Source organism: Siniperca chuatsi, linkage group LG22 (assembly GCF_020085105.1).
Source record: "Siniperca chuatsi isolate FFG_IHB_CAS linkage group LG22, ASM2008510v1, whole genome shotgun sequence".
Classification (NCBI taxonomy): domain Eukaryota; kingdom Metazoa; phylum Chordata; class Actinopteri; order Centrarchiformes; family Sinipercidae; genus Siniperca; species Siniperca chuatsi.
Genome location: NC_058063.1, coordinates 14,577,389 through 14,598,555, shown reverse-complemented (window position 1 = coordinate 14,598,555; position 21,167 = coordinate 14,577,389). Strand labels below are relative to the sequence as shown.

At 39.7% G+C, this 21,167-nt stretch overlaps 1 protein-coding gene across 3 annotated transcripts in view; it reads left to right on the top strand.

Moving 5' to 3' along the window:
- Positions 1 to 20,640, top strand: part of stim2b (stromal interaction molecule 2b) — a 45,273-nt gene extending 24,633 nt beyond the window's left edge. For 2 of the 3 annotated variants that reach the window (XM_044184640.1, XM_044184638.1), the window contains exons 3-12: positions 9,933 to 10,044; positions 11,732 to 11,843; positions 12,557 to 12,672; positions 12,818 to 12,995; positions 13,213 to 13,390; positions 13,810 to 13,971; positions 15,163 to 15,263; positions 16,199 to 16,437; positions 16,533 to 16,776; positions 18,167 to 20,640. In XM_044184640.1, the coding sequence (XP_044040575.1) occupies positions 9,933 to 10,044; positions 11,732 to 11,843; positions 12,557 to 12,672; positions 12,818 to 12,995; positions 13,213 to 13,390; positions 13,810 to 13,971; positions 15,163 to 15,263; positions 16,199 to 16,437; positions 16,533 to 16,776; positions 18,167 to 18,803 (2,079 nt within the window). In that variant the 3' untranslated portion in view covers positions 18,804 to 20,640. The remainder of the gene's footprint in view (positions 1 to 9,932; positions 10,045 to 11,731; positions 11,844 to 12,556; positions 12,673 to 12,817; positions 12,996 to 13,212; positions 13,391 to 13,809; positions 13,972 to 15,162; positions 15,264 to 16,198; positions 16,438 to 16,532; positions 16,777 to 18,166) is intronic. The other variant, XM_044184639.1, reaches the window with a different exon arrangement.
- Positions 20,641 to 21,167: the final 527 nt, after the last annotated feature.

The window sequence follows — 21,167 nt, the reverse complement described above, 5'->3', positions numbered from 1 at the left end:
TAATAGATCAAAATGATGTTACAAAGGCTATAAGAGCTGACAGAAAATTAATCTTCAACCCTTTTGGAAATTGTTGAATCATTTAAGTCATTTTTTTAAGCAAAAAAATTCACCTGTTCCAAAATTTTAATATTTGGTGGCTTTCCTAGTCCTTTATGACAGTAGGCAATATGAATGTTACAACTTGTGCACCGCGACACTGAAAACGATATGTAATATAATCAAGAAAGATTAAGCCGAAAGGAAAACAATCATTAGTTGCAGCCGTAAAGGTAAGCACGTTTACGTACGTGACTCCTGCTTTCTCTGTTGCTAGATTCAAGGCAGCATTAGATTGTATTAATGGGGCTGCAGCAAGAAAAAGGGCCAGCCCGACAAGACAATATTTTTGGTTTGTTTTTGTTCAGGCAGTCTTCAGACAGAGGTGCTATCGTCCTGCGTTGTTTCAGAGTCTAGTGACCTTGCACACAGCTTCAACTTACCCCTAAATTTTGGCTACAAACAAAGTAGTTTCACACTTATTAATGGTATTGTGATTGCAGGTAATTTGTCATGTCTATGTTTAAGTAATGCATGAACCAGTCATGGTCATCTGAAACACTGTCTACTCACCTTTCAGGAGTTAAATATTTTATTTGCCAAAGTTAAGCTTATTTTAGCCAACATGAGTGGTTTGTTTTTGCAATGTAATTTTGGAATACAACTTACTGTAACCAAATAGAAAGTGGCCTTATCAGATACTTGTGAGTTACCTGGAAGCGCTGAAACATAAAATTTGTTTTACCCTTAAAGTTCCCCTGTAACTTAACAACGATCAGTGATGCTAAGTTACAGGGAAATGAACCCTCACAGATATAATAAAGCCTAGCCATGTTTCACAGTTTATATCAGCACACACAGATAAAATGTACACATACACACCCACACACACAGATGATTTACAGGTTGTTGAGTCATTGACATGAGTTGCATTGGTCACCACAGCAAAATGATCCAGAGCATTAAAACACCTCTGCACAAAAAGAGCACCCATTAACGTGTACTTACACATGTTGACACTCTCTGAGCAAACAATGAATTTGCTAGGCCAACAAGTATCTCCGTTCCCTTTAGTATTCACTGACATGTCACGTCACAGAGTTATCAGTCAGGATGTTGAACAAAAAAGGCCTCGGCTGCTTTTGAAGTTGATATTTGGAGCGGAGAGTCGTGGCAGATAGCAAGATAGTATATATCTCTGTAGTGAAGCAAACAGCATTTTTACCAGCATTGCCACACACTCTCATGATTATATGATAGTTGAAGTTGTGTGAAATAAAGTATATTTATAGTCTGTGCCCAGAAATCTCCCAGAAAGTGATTTTCTATTTGTCTCATATCAAAACTGTCAAATCTTTCTCCCCTCTATGTCTACATCAGCCTAAATAAATACAGAAGCTTGGACCTCTTGACGATGTATATTTATAGTCTCAAAATCACAAGTAATCACTTTTGTTTTTTTACAGTCTTCCAAAACCATCTGTAATTCGCTTACTGTGGAACAATTTTATTAGGAATCAAATCCAGCTCTAATCCTGTGAAAGATAATCCTGTCTCTGATTACTCTGGGAGTCTGGGCGACGTCCGGGGGTCTGTTGCTGAGCACAGTCAGTGGGGACGGCAGGTGCGTGTCCTCTCCTCGGGGTGCTGGGCTGCGTGCTGCCCGTCTGCCAAGGAGACGCTCAGCTGGATCGTGTTGCATCACTTTGAAATTACAAGATCCCAACCCATGTCACGGCAGGGGGGCGATGGTGCTGCTCCTGTGTGTGTGTGTGTGTGTGTGTGTGTGTGTGTGTATGTATGTTTGTGTGTACTATTAGTTCTTGACAGGCCATGCATAACAACTTGGTGGAAAAATTAGGCTTGCATGGGAGTTCTACATCTGTGCAAGCATACTGCATATATGACTTAATCGTGTTTAGGCAAGTATGAACAGAAGAAACTCGAGGAGATTCATGGAGTGTCTAGGTTGTATCTATAGAAAGGAGAAATCTCAGAAGGTTCAAGAAGGTGTTCGTTGACTCGTCTGGGAATGTTCTAGAGGGAACGTTCAACAGAGAGATTTTATTTATGACCTACCGCTTTGAATGGAGAATTTGTGCATTAACCAAATTACCAAAAAAACCCACCATATTTTCTTTCTCTTTAAACCTAGCAATATCTAGCAATTTGTTCAACATTTTGGGAAGTGTGGTCCGTTGCTCTAGTACTCTCTTTCTCTTGAGAGGATTGATATCACTTAAATGTCTGTGTATGAAGCTAGAGTTGGGAGGCGATTAGCATAAAAACTAGACGCAGGGTGAAACTGCTAGCCCGGCTAACTAAAAAATATAAAAAATATGCCCACAAACACCTCTAAAGTGCAGTAATTAACATGTTTTATCTCATTTGATAGAAATAACTAGTTCTTGGCGACCAGTGGATGGGCGCAGTGACTTCCTGGAGTCTTGTCACCCTGAGGTTGCCAGAAGTCACTGTGCCTGGACGCTGGTTGCCAAGATAGGACACAAACACTGTCGACGCATGTTTATGATGTATGCCTACAGTGAGCTCACCCCAGACTCGTGTTTAGCAATAGTACAGAAAAAATACAGACACGTTTCCGCAGTTCCAAGACAATCCATTATTAAGTAGAGTAAATGTAATAGCTACATAGCCTACTTCAAATATTTTAGCAACCTGTCCAAGAGCAGTAACGTGACATCTGTGTCTGCCCTCAGTCCCTTCTCATAGCGCTCTCCAACAAGGAAAAGCTAAAGCTACACCTACGCCATGTTTGTCCTCGCCGTCGATCACTTTCTTTTGACTGTAATCCTTCCTCTGAACGCTGAGTTTCTTTTTTATCTAGAGCATTAGAAACTTTTCTTGGATGCTTCTTAGGTTTTACTCCTAGTTGCTGTAGCCTACTCCGTCGCTACGGTTGTTCCAGAGCCAAGTAGAGAAAGAGTTGTGTCAACTCTGTTCAGTTTTAATTTAAGTGGCTTTGTCATGACTGCATACAATACAGCATTACCAAAGCATTTAAACACAAACTATACAATCATTATAAACAAAGTAAACAATAAACAATGCTCAATAATAAACATTCTCTCCAATGGACCTTTTTAATTATTTTTTTTTTTTTTTAAAGCAATGGCGGATCGCAGAGCTCTGGGTTGCTCCCCGCTTCTGCTCTGAAAGAGACAAAAAAAAACACAATAAGAACAATGAAACAAACCAAAAAAAAGCACACAGAATAAAAACAATAACAAAATCAATAAAACAAACAAAACAAACTAACAAATACATTTGTTAGTTGTTAAGAACAGGGATACATTAAAAATAAGACATTAAGAAAACATTAAAATTACGTAAAAGACAATAAAACAAAAGGAGATGTGTTGAAACTGTCACATGCTGGGAGTTCTTTAGCACTGCCATCTTTGAGATTATCAATATGAATAAGATCAAATCTCCCACTATAACAACACAGTTAAAATCAATACACACGGCAGACAGTAGATTGGCAAAGTCATCAAGAAAGTGTGCACTATATTTTGGGGGCCTGTAGATTTATTTTCTGACCTGTTTATAGTGTATTGTATTATATTTTTTGCTAGTACTTTCTCCTGTGTGCACTGACGTAAAGGCGAGCTGCTGTAACAAAGAGTTTCCCTTCGGGGATCAATAAAGTATTTATGATTCTGATTCTGATTTGCAGGAGGATCTCAACTGAAGCATAAAATATTCAAAAGAGTCAAACTTCCCATATGACAACTGTTTGTACCGGTAAACATTATAAAACAAAGTGGCTACTCCTCCTCCTTTCCTAAGCACTCTAGCTTCACTGATAAATCAGAAGTTTGGGGGAGCTGATTTGATAAGGGCTGCTGCACTATTGTCATTTCTGTTAAAAATATAAAATCAAGGTTTTTGTCGTTAATAAAATCATTAATTAATAGTGACTTGCCAGCCAGAGACCTGATATTTAGTGAAGCTAAGTTTAGTGTATTAAAGACATTGTCTGAGACAGTCTGTGGCTGGCGCCTTTTTATATACAGTCTGGCGCACAACTGGAGTCAGATTAGATGAAGTGGCTGTGCGCTTCGAGTACACTTTGTTCCTCCTGACGCTCTTCAAAACAGGGATGGCAGACACTGGAGCTGCTCTTCGCTGTCTGGACACTAGGGCGGTGGTAGTCGGTCTTCTTGATCACAAGGGGGAGCTGGTACGGTTAGTAGGGGCAGGAGGGGTTTGTTGTTGGAGATCGAAAGTGACCAGAGGTGGGTGACATGCTTTATGCTGCGAAATACAGAGCGATTTACCTGGCGATAGGTTAAATCAACATTGTGTGAACTTGTTTGGCAAGGGCTTGAATGTAACGGACCTTCAATTATATGTAAAAGTCCCGCACGCTAGCTTTAATATCTCTGGGTGTTTAAGTCAATAAACAGCAGTGCTTAATAGTAATATTGGATTTTTATATCTTTGTCATTAAGCACCTTCATTTGTGAGGTAACTCGTTTGTTGAATTAGCATTAGGTAGAAATAGACATTTGTATTTGGTTATTTTATCCATATACCGTTTCCACTTGATTTTCCATAAAATGTACTATATCACACCGTATATCAATATTGCAGTATAAAATTACACATGCTGTGATAGAGGATTTTATTCATATCCACTACCCCAACTCAAAACCTGGACAAATAAAACCAAAACTATTTGCATGGATAGATTTTTGTAGTTTAGACCCTCTAAAGTAAGAAAGTACATACCTCTGCTGCTCAGAGGATAATGTGTTAAAACCCTGAAAAATGTAGTTTAAAATGTCTAACAACAGAGCACATTGTTAGGCAAAGACACCAACTATGATCTCGGGCAAAGCAACAGGCCTCACTGAACTCCTTCTGAAAACTCTGAAGATTTTATCACACGAATGATGGTTTCACAGTCGAGACTGCCCAGCTGTCATGTGTGATAAATCAGCTGTTCACGCATTTTTATAAATCACATCAAAGTACAGCGTACATTTTGCCCCAACAGATTAATAACAATTAATCAATCTAATAATCCTCTTCCTGCAGTTTCACATTACTAACAGGGTTTGATTAATGCTGAGGTACGTTATTGAGTAAAAAAAATTTTTTTTTCGGGTTTATGATGATGATGATGATAAGCGACGGATGTAATAACTTTCAGTAAATTAGATGAGTAGATGTGGACAGATGGACTGATACAGTAGATAACGGGTGAATAGAGTCGCGCAGTTGGAGAGAGCAGAGGCTTATGGGAAGAATCTCAAACTCAGCCAGCTCCCCGCAATCTGGAATCTGACAGGAACAAATATGTCTTTGTCTGCTCCTGCCTGTGTCTGAGCATGTGTCATACCCTGTCTGTGCTAGGCCTCTGTTTGTGTACGTATTGTATTGTCTTTTCAGGACTGACTGTTGTTCCTCAGGCAGAGTTCTCTATCCCATCGTCATGTTTACAAGACTTGCAACACTTTTTTTGGCGTTTACTATCATATCAAAGTGTAAACACAATCTTAAGACCACTTTATTTGTTCTACTTGCAGAAATTTCTTCTCCTTTGACGTTTCAATAGGCTACACACCATAGCCGTAATTATCAGTTATCACACTATCTAAACTCTTAACCACACAAAGGCCTGTCTTTATATGTGCGGCTCACCACATATTTTATATGACTCCATAAAGCTTCACAATGCTGTCTTTGACCGTATGCAAAGCTGCTCTGCCAGCCTGCCCACAAGTAGAAGGTTCATAATGAGATGGCAGGGCCTGAACCAATTACATTTACTTCCAATGCTCTAATTAAGCAGCTTTTTGTAGTCTTTAACAAGTGCAAATTGTTACTATCTGAGAATAAAATTAAGACAAATATAGACATTTAAAACTTTTTCTTTTCTGGCCATAAAGAAAAACTAAACCTTTCTGTTCATTCGTCATTGGGTGCTACAAGGCCTTTTCTATTCTCGTTTATGTGCTCTGGCAAATGTCCTTTGCGTTTGCATCTTTGCCAGCAGGACTTCATTTCTCATAAAGTACAGTGAGCATTAAAGGCTTTGCAAGACATTTGTTTGGACTAGTATTGCACACATTGTGGTCCCTCCAGTGACTCAGCAGACAGTTGGTTCCTTTAGTTCCTGGCTTTATTTCAGTGAGAAAACTCATTTGCATTTGTATTGTGTAAGAAGGCGGCAAAGGAAAAAAACTCTGTGGAAAGTCCTCAGACTATGTTGTCCACTACTAATGTGCTGAAAGAGCTTTTCAGACCCTAGAACAACCTTTGACGTAGGTGAACACGGGCTACAACAACAACTAAAGAGTTACTATAGGATTATTTAGGGTTCAGTATAAATCTATAGTTTCTACAACCCTACATCTGTAACTACCAGAGTTGACTCTCATACATAAATTCCACTCTTCTCTATTGCATTGTAGTATGTAGTTTTGGATGATCTTTTCATAATGAGATCAAATAATAAGGTTAGATTCTGAAAACAATCCTTGATACATTAATCTGAGTCTAATGAATCTCTTATGAAATATTTTACCTCCTCTATTCTTTTAGCCATGCTAGCGGCTTGGCTCTGAGGATGTTCCAAACTAAAAACTGTTGGATGGGTTGCCATGAAATTTTGTAGATATTTATTGTGACCAGAGGTCGAATCCTAATGACTTTGGTGATCCCCTGACTTTTCCTTTAGCACCAACGTTTTAATTCGCAGTGCCTATGGCTAAAGACTTTTAGTATTGTTTACTAGCAAGAAGATTCAGGTAGTTATTAAATGTTTTCTATCTTGAGTTATTCAATGTCAGACTTTGAGTTTGATCTTTTAGAACTTTTGAGATAAATAGAAAAGGTTGTTTTTTTATTTATTTCAATTTTCTTTTCACAAAGCAACTGTCTCCCACCCAAACAAACAATTTGATAAAGGGATTTAAAAGGTTTTGGATTTGATAAGCAAATCTGATACTGAATTCAGCTATTAAAACCCAACTGTACTGAATACAGACGAGAGGTACATAGATTGTCAGCAGTGTCTGATGGGTTAAATCTCCATTAGTTACAGTGAAATACAGCAGCCCTGTACAGTGTCAGATATACAGTAAATCTGTGGTTTAGCAGTAAGCAAAGAAGCACAGTTGTGGACCCAGGTCTTGTATGAATTGCTGTGCCACCTATGTTTCGTTGTTGTGTGTTCAGTATCCTGCGTCACACACACCAGGTGTTTGTGTGTGTGTGTGAAGGTTGAATTGGACTGGTGATAAAAGCCCTTTACATCAACAGTTGGCACACCCTTATGCCACAGGCTGGGTCTCAGATTCATCCAAGTGAAGGACGAGATCTCGAAACATGTATGTCGTCCTCTCTTTTTTTCTCTCGCTATATTGCGGGCATGAATCATACGGACGCTGAGCTAGCTCAAACATGTTCACCCTTTTATCATGTCCATTACTGTACTTAAATGCCAGTAATTCCTTCAATGTAAGAGTCGCCAGATTTTGTGTTGACAATTTTTTTCTTCAATCTGACAACTTAAGTATCATCCTTTCCCATCTCTTGATTGTGTGATTAGAATATACATATGAGTTCGTGTGCCAGAAGTGAATCTCACAGCGGACATTTTCAAACGATTTCTTGATCACAAACAGAGATTTTTGTTTCTGCGACAGAAAAACTGTGTTCAGCGCAGGAAACATTTTTTGCAGGCAGCCTCTCGGCACCAGACTGCCATTATGTATTCAATGTCAAACTCACACCACTCCTTCAGAGTCTCGGTGTACATAGTGTAGATTTGTGTGAAAGTACTGGTAGATTTTTAAAATTATGGCCACGTTGTGTGTCTATGTCATGATAAATTTGTATTTGTTCAAGATGTATCTATAAATGCTTTTAGGACCGTTTCAAATAGATTTGGAGCAGTTGAGCCCTAGTTGTGAGCAATTTCATGTAGGAACTATTGTCTTTGTACCGACAGTTCCCACATGGAACTGCTCACAACAAATCTGTGGATTATCTAGAGTAACCGGGTCATGATTTCTGAAAAGAGACATTGCTGTTGAGTTTTTCAAACTTATTTTTTTTGGCTCTTTGAGCACCACAAGCCGAGTGCCATGTAGTCCCATTATTAAAATGCAGACATCTCTATGGCCGATATCTCCAAAACTTGGCAACTCACACCAAAACAATCTATGGATTGTTGGATAATATGGATAAATAGCACTACAGGTAAGAGGAAACATATGTATTTTTGATTTTGGGGTGAACTGTCCCTTTAAGACATTTTTAAGAATTTTATCTGACCAAAAATTTAGGCTTCTACCAGAGAACAAAAGGATGTGAATTTAAGGAATAGTTAGACATTTTTGGAAACACGCTTATTTGTTTTCTTGTTGAGAGTTAGATGAGAAGATCAACACCATTCTCATGTCTGTGTGTTAAGGAGCTGGAGCCAGGAAGCATTAGCCTAGCTTAACATAAAGACTGGAAGCAGGAAGAAACAGTTAGCCTAGCTTACTCCAAAGTTCAAAAATACACCTACCAGCACCTCTAAACCTTACTAATTGACACATGTTATAGCTTGTTTAATCTGCACAAAAAAGACAAGTTGTAGTTTTACAGAGAGGTACATAGCTGTTTCCCCTTTTTTCTGGTCTTTATGCTAAACCAACTCTGGCTACATATCCATACTTAGCGCATGCTAGGACTAGGTCTCTGTGGTTAAGTCTATAACTGCTACTACAATAAAAAGTTATGTGAATATGAACATGTAATATATGTATTTATAAAGTAGACTCTCATCTTCACATACATTGCAGCCAATTAAAAAAAACAACATTCTGTCGTAAAAATAATTTAGGTACAATGCACGGCAGTATAATGCTATGTGTTTGCTTGGTTGCTGTTTAGGTAGCTAACTTTTGAGAGGTGGTTGGAAAAGTAGTAGCAAACCACATCTATGAGTAATGTTACTGAATTTGATTATTTTTTTAATCATGGGAAGTGAGGTCATATTTGGTCTTACTGACACACAGTATTACTACTAACCTAAATGTAATCTACACCTGAAGTTTATATTCAACTAATTATTATCATTTTGCATGGGAAAGCACCAACTGGTGTTAACTTTGCACACAGCAACCTTTTTGCTTTTGTGCATATTAGATAATACAGATAATATAGCTGAGGCAATCACCCATCAAAGTTACAGTGCATGCTTGCAAAATAGCATAACATACTTTACTGCAGTAATATCAAAGGCTAATTAGTTATCTAAAGCAATTTTAGGAGGTATTAAGTTTTTAGTTTATGCCAAGGCCACACACACATAAACATAGTGCTACAAGATGAATGCTTTGATGTGGTCCTTTTCCTCTTTGTTGTTAGTGCTGCTGGTCTTCTGGCAATTCTTCTACTTCTGGTGGGTTTGTTTGCTAAGGCTTTCTCTGCAGGGGCATTTAGTTCTGAGCTACCAAAGGAGGACAGCCGGAAACTGAAAACACACACACACACACACACACACACACACACACACACACACACACACACACACACAGGTGGAAGTGGTGGGTCTCTTTCTCTTTTCAAAGTCCCTAAAAGGAAGAAAGGAGAGCTAAAAGAAAGTGTGTGTGTGTGTGTGTGTGTGTGTGTGTGTGTGTGTGTAAGATCCAAAGCCAGACTTTTAGGCAAAGCCAACTCTCTACAGCTCTCTCTGTTAAAACCACACATGGACACACACAGACAAGCACAGCCGTCTGTATCTCCTCTCTGAGTTCATAGTGAAAAACACTAATTTTAAAATGTTTTAAAGCAACAAAACTATATGTTTTGCAATGCCTCTGAAAAGCCTGGAAAACTCAATTCTGTCTCTCTTTATTTCCTAGTTTATAATAGAAGACATGAAGCAGCAGCAAACCAACAAACACAGCAACCTGCACCGTGAAGACCAGCACATCACCGTGGAGGAGCTGTGGAAGGGCTGGAAGACCTCTGAAGGTAAAGCAAGAGTAGTCAACTGTCTCTGCCCCAAGGTCACTAACACTAATACCTCTATATTTACTGCCCTGTATTGAATTGTTCTAATCAAGTAGAAAAAATACCACAGGTTGAAACAGAGGAGGATCATTTATAAATATAAAGAATAACAAACATGAATAAAATAAAAATTTAATTCCAAAGCTGAAGGGCCCACTTACAAGTTTTGTTCGTTAGGAGAATAATTTATTCACAACATTGTGTCAGCTGCATAAAGAGGAAGTGTTTGATAATATATAAATACCCCTGACACAGGTGTGATTTCTAATAAGTAATCAGCAGGTGCGACATCCTCTTGACAGACTAATGTATTGGTTTAACAAGCCCTCGTCGACTATCCCTTAAGGAGAATCCTTGTCGTGACTTTCCAATTCTCTGAAAACTCAAGTGGAGCCTGACACTTCAAGGGCTGAGTGAGGGAGTGATCAGTGATGTACACTCGAGGGCATATTTACCCAGAATGAAGTACGATCTATTCTTTTCTCTGCAGAACGTGTAATGGAATAAGTATGAGTAAACAGACACTCATTTATGTTTAAGGACTTATTTATTTACGAAACCCATCTGTGATTCGGTGGAGTTTTTATCATCATTTACTGCTATTATTTTAATTATTAGGCACCTCAAGTGCTTTTCATTTTGATTTTGATCACACAAAATGAAAATGACGCTGTGAAGTTTGATTTAATCATATTATTACAATGAATAAATCTTCAAAAACTTGTTTCCTCCACTCCCCTCTCCTTGTCTTACGTCTTCTCTTTGAATTTCAGATGGGGACAAAAATTGACCCCAAGTCCTCTTCTTTTTATAACACATCTGTGGTTTATCGTCAAACAAAATATGCATGGAGACCTAAGTGGTTTTAGGAACACGTTTTTAACAGGCGCTTGTGCTTCCGCAGCAGAAAATAAACATCCTACTGTAGCTTTTAGTTTAGGTGTTATTGTGGTTGCGAGGTTTTTATGTTACGTGCAGGGCCATTGCCACAGAGCAATCACAACCATACTCACTGGTGTTGTATAAACATTTGATGTTTTTCTGCCTTCAGATGTTTTTCATAATAAATAATATATATTGTGCACTTTTTAATCAGGTTTCGATCATCTTTAATGGCTGGCACTCATTTGCTGGTTTTAGAATAATGCTGGCTATACAACATTTATACTTAAGTACAATTTTGAGGCACTTGTACTTTACGTGAGTGTTTCCATTTTATGTTACTAATTACTTCTACTGTTTAGACACATTTCAGATAGAGATTGTACACTAAACTGGTCTAAACTACCTAATGGTATATAAAGTAGTTAAAACTAGCTCCACCTTGACCTTTGAGATACAACAGTAAATGCTGCTTAAGCAATGATGCATTAGTATTAACAACCTAATGATAAAATATATAATAATATATCAGTCACAGGGGCAATTTTTCTGAGTTCTTTTACTCTGATACTATAAGTAATTTTTGCTGATAATACTTCTGTACTTATACTTAAGAATGATTTTAAATGAAGGACTTGTTGTATTTGTACTTTTACTGAAGTAAAGGATCTTAATACTTCTTCCACCACTGTTTATTCTTTACTTTCTGTTACTCTGTGAGTTGCTTAAAAATAAAGTAATGACCTTCATCTCTCTCCTCATCCAGTCCACAACTGGACCACGGAGGACACGGTGCAGTGGCTGAAGGAGTCGGTGGAGCTGCCGCAGTATGAGAAGAACTTCCGGGATTTCCGGGTCACGGGGAACACCTTACCTCGGTTAGCACGGCTCACCTCAAACAATGTCTTACTCAGTTTGCTCACAGGAGCAGTGCTACGACTCATATTAACGCTACGTGTGTGTGCACTTTTTCTGCCTCTATTTAAGATGTTATGCTTTGCTGTTGGTGAGCAGTGGTGTGTGTTTAGGAATGGGAGCACTATTATGGTCTTTGTTAGAATACCCAAAGGCACCTTTAGTTTTCATTACTCTGTTTAATGCTGCCCACTGCTGGTCATAAAAGGCAACACAGGGGAAAAAAGACATGCTCTGGAACAGGTAGCTTCAGCCTCAGTGTCTTTGGTCTTCTGTTCTTGTGTTAGAAAAGGTTCCTCAGGGCTTGTAGATATTTTTTTTTCATGACCAGATGACTTTTCGTCACATGATCTTAAATGCAGCCATCATTACAATCTGTAAATTCTGTGTAGTTCACCATAATGTGATAGTTTAGTCTTTTTAAATGCACACACAATATATCCAGAATACCTTCCTACAGCACAGTAAAGATGAAATTGTTAACAAAGCAATCTGAGTGCCGACATTACAGAAGACTTTGGTACACTTGTCTCATGACTGTAGACAACAGACACTGATTTTTAAATGTTAAGGAGTCAAAAACACACACAAATACACAAAGACAAATATAATGCACTGAAATAGTTGAAATCGGACTGTGTAGAAAGCTAAATTTTTCTTTTTCTCCATATTTCAGAATAGCGGCAAATGAACCGTCGTTTATGTCGATGCAGCTAAAGATATTAGACCAGCGGCATAAACAAAAACTAAACCTAAAAGCACTAGATGCAGTGCTTTTTGGCCCTCCTCTCCGTAAGTATGCAATGTATTTAACTTGGACCCACCTTGGACGTTTGTTATGCCCACACTCTCAATTTTTGCAGCCAGAAAAATTAAATGAAATATCCAGTATTTGCTAAAGCCAACCATCTTCTACTGTTCCTCCCTCCTTCTGCAGGTCCACAGCATAACTGGATGAAAGACTTTGTCCTGATGGTTTCCATAGTGATTGGTGTCGGGGGCTGCTGGTTTGCCTATGTGCAGAACAAGTCCAGCAAGGTGCACATCTCTCAGATGATGAAGGATCTGGAGAGCCTGCAACACGCTGAGCAAAGCCTCTTAGACCTGCAGAGCCGGTAAGAGAAGGACTTGTGTCAGATTTATATTAAAATGGGAATGTACACATAGGTAGGGGACGAAATGGAGCTCAGATTTTCACTTTCTTAGCTCAAACTTCTTCCCACTGGATAGAAATTGTGCGTGTAAAAGTTTTTACTTAACCTACACCATGCCAGACTTTATATTCTGCTCTCGTCCAGCCTCATCTCATCTTTTTTTCCCCTCATCTCCCAGGCTGGAAAAGGCTCAGGAGGAGAACCGGACGGTGGCCGTGGAGAAGCAGAACCTCGAGCAGAAGATGAGGGATGAGATCACCGGGGCCAAAACGGAGGCTCACAGGCTTCGAGAGCTGCGGGAGGGTGCCGAATGTGAACTCAGCCGCCTTAAATATGCTGAGGAAGAGCTAGTACAGGTAGACAGATTTATCATCATTTAAATGTATTTACATATTCTACTCAAATAGCCAGTTTATGGGTCATCCCTGTATATGAAAGTTAATGTATTCATTACTGCTGCTAAAACACCTTGAAATGAAAAGATTAATTTCATATTTTTCATGTAAATTTTTCATTTCTTCCACAAAATACCTCCTTGCATAACCATAAGATTTCCCCCATTTCCCTTCACATAAAAAATACAGCACCAATATATCAAGAGTTCCTCCACTTGCAGACGAGCCGGGATTGGACTCATTTTTACACAGCAAATTCTGAATGTAAAATTCAACGAGTATTCACCCTCACTTACAATGATCTCACAGGAAAAAGTTTTTAAATATTTCACAGTGAATTTAACCTGGACCCTGAATGCATCATGTTCCTCCCCGCATAGGTGCGAAAGGCTCTGAAGCGAGCAGAGAAGGAGATGCAGTCGGAGCGGTCGGTGCCCGAAGCTCTTCAGAAGTGGCTCCAGCTCACACACGAGGTGGAGGTTCAATACTACAACATCAAGAAACAGAATGCTGAGTTTCAGCTGTGCGTCGCCAAAGACGAGGTAACTTCATTCATTCATTTATTTATTTATTAATTATACCATAGGATTGTAAGCATTCAGCATTGATACAAAAAATGAGCAGGTACGGCTGGTCAGCAGTGTTTTACACATCACATAAGGTGCTGACATAAGGTGGTTTATTTAATGCTCAGCATGCTCACATGTTGTGGAAATTACCAAGTGAAAAGAGATTAGGAGATTTTACTGTATTTGAATGGCATGAATTTGAATTTATCTTGCTCATAAACCACTGAACCACTGATCTGAAAAATACATTTGTTGAGTGAATGCATTTGATTTCAGCTACTATTTAAATGCTAATTTAATCTTGTGAAATTGTAAATTATTATTATTATTTTTTTTTGATAATTGAAAACCGTTTTTGACAAATAAAAAAAACAAAAAACATTACGTTACATTTTCCTTACTTCAGGTTTGACTTCCTTTACACATATCCACAGCCACTGCAAGAGACTTTTATGTCCTGGGTGTTGACTGGCAGGAACCAACCAAATCAAAAGCTGCCAAAGTCAGACCCTACCTGCTTTTTATATTGCCAGTCACAAACTGAAGTACACGGAGCTGTGCCTTGCTCATTTCTTTTGTCTCCACATGACAAAAGAGCAGAAAATCATGTTTACTGCTACTATCAAACTAGTGCTAGGCTGCAGACAGAGCTCAGTGCATCAGTATGCTCTTTTGTAGACAGCCAGTATTGTTTAAAATCAGTGTAACACAGCCTGGCTGGCCTATAGCAGTAGTACTGTTATAGTGTAAAATCACTACTGTAATATTTTGGCTGATCAGCTGAAGAGTGACGTGGATCCACTGATGGCAGGAAATGACAGTCTTCCACTTAACACCTGAAACAGAAAATAAAGGTGTCATAGGTGGTTGAATGTGAATCAGGAAATTCAATATTAGTTTTAAGTAAGATTTTCAACTTCATATATATATTTTTTTAATTCAGCAGTTAAATATAAGCGTGATAAAGATAACTTCAGCCACATTTCCATTTACTTTCAGTTTTAGAGAGTCCCTTATGACCTGCAGTCAGGCCTGTTGAAGAGCTGCTAATAAACCTGAGAGCTGCATTAGTCTGGGTTACAATGAGGAACCTTTTGGGGACATGACGATATCGTTCCAGTCAAAATAATACTTTGAAATGTTTTGTGTGTTTTTGAATCTTAGGCAGAGAAAATAAAAAAGAAAAGAGGTTCTGTGTTTGGAACTCTTCACGTAGCCCACAGTTCATCGCTGGACGAGGTGGACCACAAGATACTAGAAGCAAAGTAAGATACAAACGCACACGCACACACGCACACACACACACACACACACACACACACACACACTAAATGTGATACAACAGCAGCTAGAGGTCAGTTCTAACAATGTGTGACCAAACATGTGACTACATTCTCGCATTGTCCTTCTTCTGCGTATTTTGTCAGCAACGTCTGTCTAGCTGTACCTATTGATTTGCAATGATGTCAACCAATCACAGTGCTTATTGATCCAAAATGTTACAAAAATTGTGTCATATTGAATAGCAGGTCATGTTGTGATGGCATGTTATTAATATGGCGGTATGGAAATCTTCGGTCAGTGTAAGTGCAGCAGCTGTAATGTTTGCGGTGTGTATTACTACCCTCATATACATTTATATACATATATATACAGAATCTGCTGATGGATTAAATTAGGCTTTTGGTGCAATTTTACACAAACAATAACCTTCGCTCTGTTTATTCAGGGATTCAATTCTTTGTTCAAGCCATCAAAGCACACACTCCATTGGAAAAAACCCAAGCAGTGACAACATCTGGCTGTAGAATGTCAGGTTCTTGCACAGATTTGACCACATAATGCTCATACATTTCTTAGGCAGACACCAAAAGTTTTATTCCAGATATATTAAATTTATTCAGAGCTCTTGTATAACCCAGGCGCTGTCGCAGAGATAAAGAATCCCTTTGTGTTTAAAAGCCAAAAAGAAGAAAAAGTCACATAAAAGAGAGAACAAAGTAAAATCTTCTGCATGAACACTTTAATAGGCATAAGTCCAATATCACAATAGAACCAGATCGTGTGCCAAAACTGTCTAAATCCTGTTGAATCAAAGCAAAGATGGCTTCTTACTGGGTCTGACTCAAGAATTTGGATCAGTATCTGAAACAGGATCACCCTAGTTCATCTGTGTTTTTTTATTTATTTATTTTTTTAGGAAAGCCCTGTCAGAGGTAACGGCGTGCCTGAGGGAGCGGCTGCACCGCTGGCAGCAGATTGAGAAGCTCTGCAACTTCCCTGTTGTCAATAACTCGGGGCTGCCGAGCCTGACGGCCAGCCTCTACTCAGACCACAGCTGGGTGGTCATGCCGCGAGTCTCTGTGCCTCCCTACCCCATCGCAGGGGGGGTGGATGACCTGGACGAGGACACGCCTCCCATCATTCCGCAGTTCACAAGTGAGTATGATGGCAGAGGATTTTGACGCTCTCTAGTGAAATAAATTGTACTATAATTATTAAAATAATTTCGCACTCCTCGACTTTTCCCCCAGCGACCACGTTGATCCGGCCCTCGCTGACCCGCAGCAGCAGCCTGTGTCGTTCCCGCCGGAGCCTGATGAGCTCTCCACAGTCCTCACTGATGTCCCCGGACCCCGACCTGCTGTCCATGGCCAGCTCTTCCCTCTCCTATCGCCCCGAGGCAGACGACGAACATATCATGTTCAGCTCGGATAGGAGGGGGTATGTAGCGGTGGCCGGAACGCCGCGGAATGGTTTTACTGTTTGGACTCACAGGTGTTTTATCCAGACATTCACACTGATGCTTTAAGCTTGGGGTTAAACAGTGTCATTTACCTCTGCGTGATACACCATAATTAGTTAATGTCTAACATAATTAATTAGCAAGATCTTATCTCCACTTTAATTCCTGCACTTTGTCCCCAATTTGCATTACTAATGTATCAGTAAAGACTAAACCCCAAGGCAAGTGAAACAGTGGTCATATTCATGTGAAATGCATGACAACAAACAAACAACCAGCAAGAAAATTCAATCTTTCTGAATTTGTAATTTTGATGACTTAAGCACCTGACAGTATAAGTTTTAGTTTTGCATTCTGATTAAATAAGAAGCCCTTGTGAATGGATGCCCAAACTACCTAGTGTGTAAGCATTTTCTATTAAAAAACATAGCACACTCTAAACAGTTTCTGGATTTGGGAAAAGAACATTTCTGCCATATACATATAGATGCAGGCTCTGCTAAAGACTGAGAAATGTCACAGAATCTGAGTACATGCTGACAAAAGTAATTCACACATGGCCAGATTTACCTATTTGCTCTATTCCCACCCACTGCTGTCCATGGCCATCTCTTCCCTCTATTCCCACCTGCTGCCCTCTGTGCATTGTGTACGTGCCCTGTCATCTCCAAGTTCCCATTAAATACAGAGCACACAGCAGACTACACTGTACATGGCTCCTTCATTATATTCCCACAGACCAACCAGGAATAAAACTAACTGGCCCCAAGTTTTTCTGTGAAATACTTTGTGGCAATTTCATTAAGCACGACTTTATTTAGGAATGTGTCCCATGTGAGTAGAATAGAATGTAGATTCAGACACAGGGCCCATCCCCAAGAAAGTTTATATAATGCTTAAGTTGTCCACGCTAACCTCCACGCTGGAGTCTCTACTACAGCCTCCATACAGACATGGGAGGACGCTAAAAACAATTAATTACTTAGATAGAAATAATGTTTATGGGATTATTAACTGCCCAGTCAGGGCACAATTACAGACAAGATGAGATTAAAATCATCAAAGTGAAAGGTAATAATTTGACTTACAGTGCCTCCTCAGGTGAAACATATTTCATCAGAGCAGTGTTATTCAGAGACAGATACTGATATTGATATTTAACATGTAAAAAAAATCAAATAAAGATATACTGGCCGATATTCTTTTTTTTTTTTTTACATAATAACATTAACAAACATTTTTGAAAAGGTTCCCATTAATTTGCTTTTATAAAGAATTGTGTCCAAAATACACACTGAGACAGACGTTTTCAGATGTTTTCAAAACTAAAATTACAGAAAGCACATTTCTGTCTTTTTCGTTCTTATTTGTTGGGCTGTGTTTATGAGTTGTGACCGTGGTGCGTCTGCTCCCCTCTCTCAGGGAACCGGCTCAGGAGGGCAGCTCCGACACAGACTCTCTCAGCTCCTCCATGGGCCGCAAGCAGCTGCACAACCCCTGCACGCCGGGCTCGGACACCCCGTACCGCAAGATCTCCCGCGAGGAGCTGCTGCTGTTCGGCCAGAGTCCAGAACTTTCTGCGTCCACCCCCACCACCTCCACCACCCACACCAGCAGCAGCAGCAGCAGCAGTCTCAGGGACTCCACGCCTCCCCCTCTGCCTCCAATTCCAGCCACCACCCCCTCCGGCCCGCCATCCACCTCGGCTTCCCCGGCCTTGGAGCACCACCCGTTTACACACAGAGGCTCGCCCGACCTCACCCGCATCATACCCGAGTCCCAAAGCGTAACCTTCTCACAGGGGAACATCACCTCTCCGGCGGGCAAGGGCATGTACAACGGCATCCTGGAGAAGTCCTACAGCTTCGGCCAGCTGCCCGCGAGCATGCTGCCCAACGTGGGCCGTTACCCGTCTCTTACCTCCCTGGACTCGGAGGGCCGGAGCGTGGGAAAGGAATACAAGCTCCAGAGCACCTCCTCCCAGGACTCCAGCGACAATGGAGAGAAAATTAAGCGCTCCTCCTCTAAAATCAAAAGCTTATTTAAGAAGAAAAAATAAACCTTGCAGAGTGAGACATAGTGTGTGTGTGTGAGAGAGAGAGAGAGAGAGAGAGAAATAAAATAAAATATAAAGAGTTGTTTTAGCCCTAATACTAAAAAATGAACATTACTGTAAGCTAAAACATTTCATTTTCTCTCTTATTTTTCTTCTTTTTTGTCGTCAAAGATGGAATGTAGCTCAGTCTGGGTGCCTTTAAACACCTCAGACTGGTAGCCTTATTTTTCAATAATGCCTTTTTATTTAGTTCACTCATAGCCTCACAGGGAAACCTGCCAAGGTAAAGGAAAGGTCAAAGGTCATGATCGTTGTCATCCAGACAGCCAGAACACATGACCTGTTCACTGTCTTCATTTTGGTTTGAGTTTGATGCCAGAAAGCCACTATGTGTAAGGGTCTAAAGGTGCAGTCCATAAATGTATTCTTAAGCACACAACGTCCAGTGTTTCACTGTTGATGTGTTGTCCAGAATGATGTTTGCTGTTCCTACTGAAACTATTTAAATCACACTTTCAGCAGTGACGGCAACACATGAATACCACCAAGAAAAAAAGCTCATAAGATTTCATAAAAACATAATTTTGACAATTTCTTTCTGAAGCGTCCTAACTTCTTCTGCCCGTTCAAATTATGGATTGCATCTTAATTGATTAATTTCCTTTTGAGAGAAAAAAAAAATCCTGCTAAAAGTTTGTTGCACTACTGCTTTCCTGGTATTTTGGGAAAGTGCCGCTGCTTGCGGAGTACATATTGAATAAAGATATAGAGATGAGAGAAATACATGGGCAGCGGCAGTGAAGATGCAGCACATAATGTCAGAGCCAAAATGATCTGATGTGTCTTCAATGCCACTACTTATGGATGTCTCAATATATATATAAATATATATATACTTTGTTTTCATATTATTATGTTCTTATAGATGTTTTTAAATAGATTTATATCGGTGGGGGTTCCTATGAACTGATCTTTACTGAAGAAAGTTGATTGAATATGCAGATTTAACCCGCACCAGTCATTTCCCCTGTAATCTAGCTGTCCCTTATTACTTGATTAACTGTGTCCTGTAGCCATACCAACATACCATTTCCATTTTTTGTCTTAAATACCTTGTCACCTCTGTAAAATTTGGTGTCACTACCAGATTTTGGTCAAATTGTCTGTGCAAATAATTCTTTTTGTGTTTGGAGTGCAGTATTCATGCTGCATTTAAAGATACCTGAGTGCAGCTGACTACACTGTCTCTACTGTACTGTGATGATGTGGTCTCTACCATCTGCGTTTCCAAGCTTTTTTTTAAAGACAAACACAAACAAAAAAGGAACTATTTGATCCAGATCTGATCGAAACACCCCCCCACCCCCACCACACACACACACACTAAGCTCGAAGCCGACCCATGCAATACGGTCCCGTTCCTGTTCCTCACCTCTGGGCCCGCACCGAGCGCACTGATGTCAGGAGCTCCTGCTTCACACTGTGATTTCTACCTTCTTCCCTTCATCCTGGACCTGGCTGTCACTGGTGCAATTTAAACACGACTGGTCATGGGACGACCATGACAAGAGACGATGCAATGTCAGGGGGTGGTGACGCCGTGTACGAGGTGTGTCTGGGTGACAGGACGACACGATGACTCGAGGATCCAGTGGCCTCTGTTTTTAAAGAAAAAAAATAATATATTGGAAGTTTGTGGCAATACAGCACACAATGAAGGAAATAGAAGACAAAACTGCAAGACGAGGAGAAAATGAATGTTTACGAGACATTAGGGTTTTTTTGAGAACATTTTGTGTGTGAATATTTGTATACTGTAGAAGAATTAATAAAAAAAATGGAGACATCAGAGATGTTTCAGAGTCATGTTTGCTCTTGTGTTTCATGCTTATTTTGGTTCAGTTGTTTACAGTTTTCTATATGTTTGGCAAAAGTAAATTTTAGAAGTTATTAATAAGTTCATTATTTCATTTCTAACTGCTCTTTGTAACTTTAAATAAGCATTTAAAGGACAACATTGATAATTTTTCTTTTCATGTTAAAGGGGCATCCCCCTGATTTTACATGAAGTTAAGTTTATTTGTCATGTGGAGTCCTTTCTTGCCTATAAAAACAGTTGCATTGTGTCTTTTGCGGCTCTCTAAAGTCTGGAAAAAATAACCCTGATGACATCATCATCATCATCTCAGCTCGAGCTTCGAGATGGCAAATTTAAAAGCCTTACAAACTGGAGGTGTGGAGTTTGAAAGATCAGGACATTTGCCAGCGATGGCGGGTCTAACAAAAGATGCTATCAAGTTGCATTATGGGAAATGTAGGATCCATTGTTTTTGGGGTTCGACCCACACTAGGGACTAAAAGTCAGGA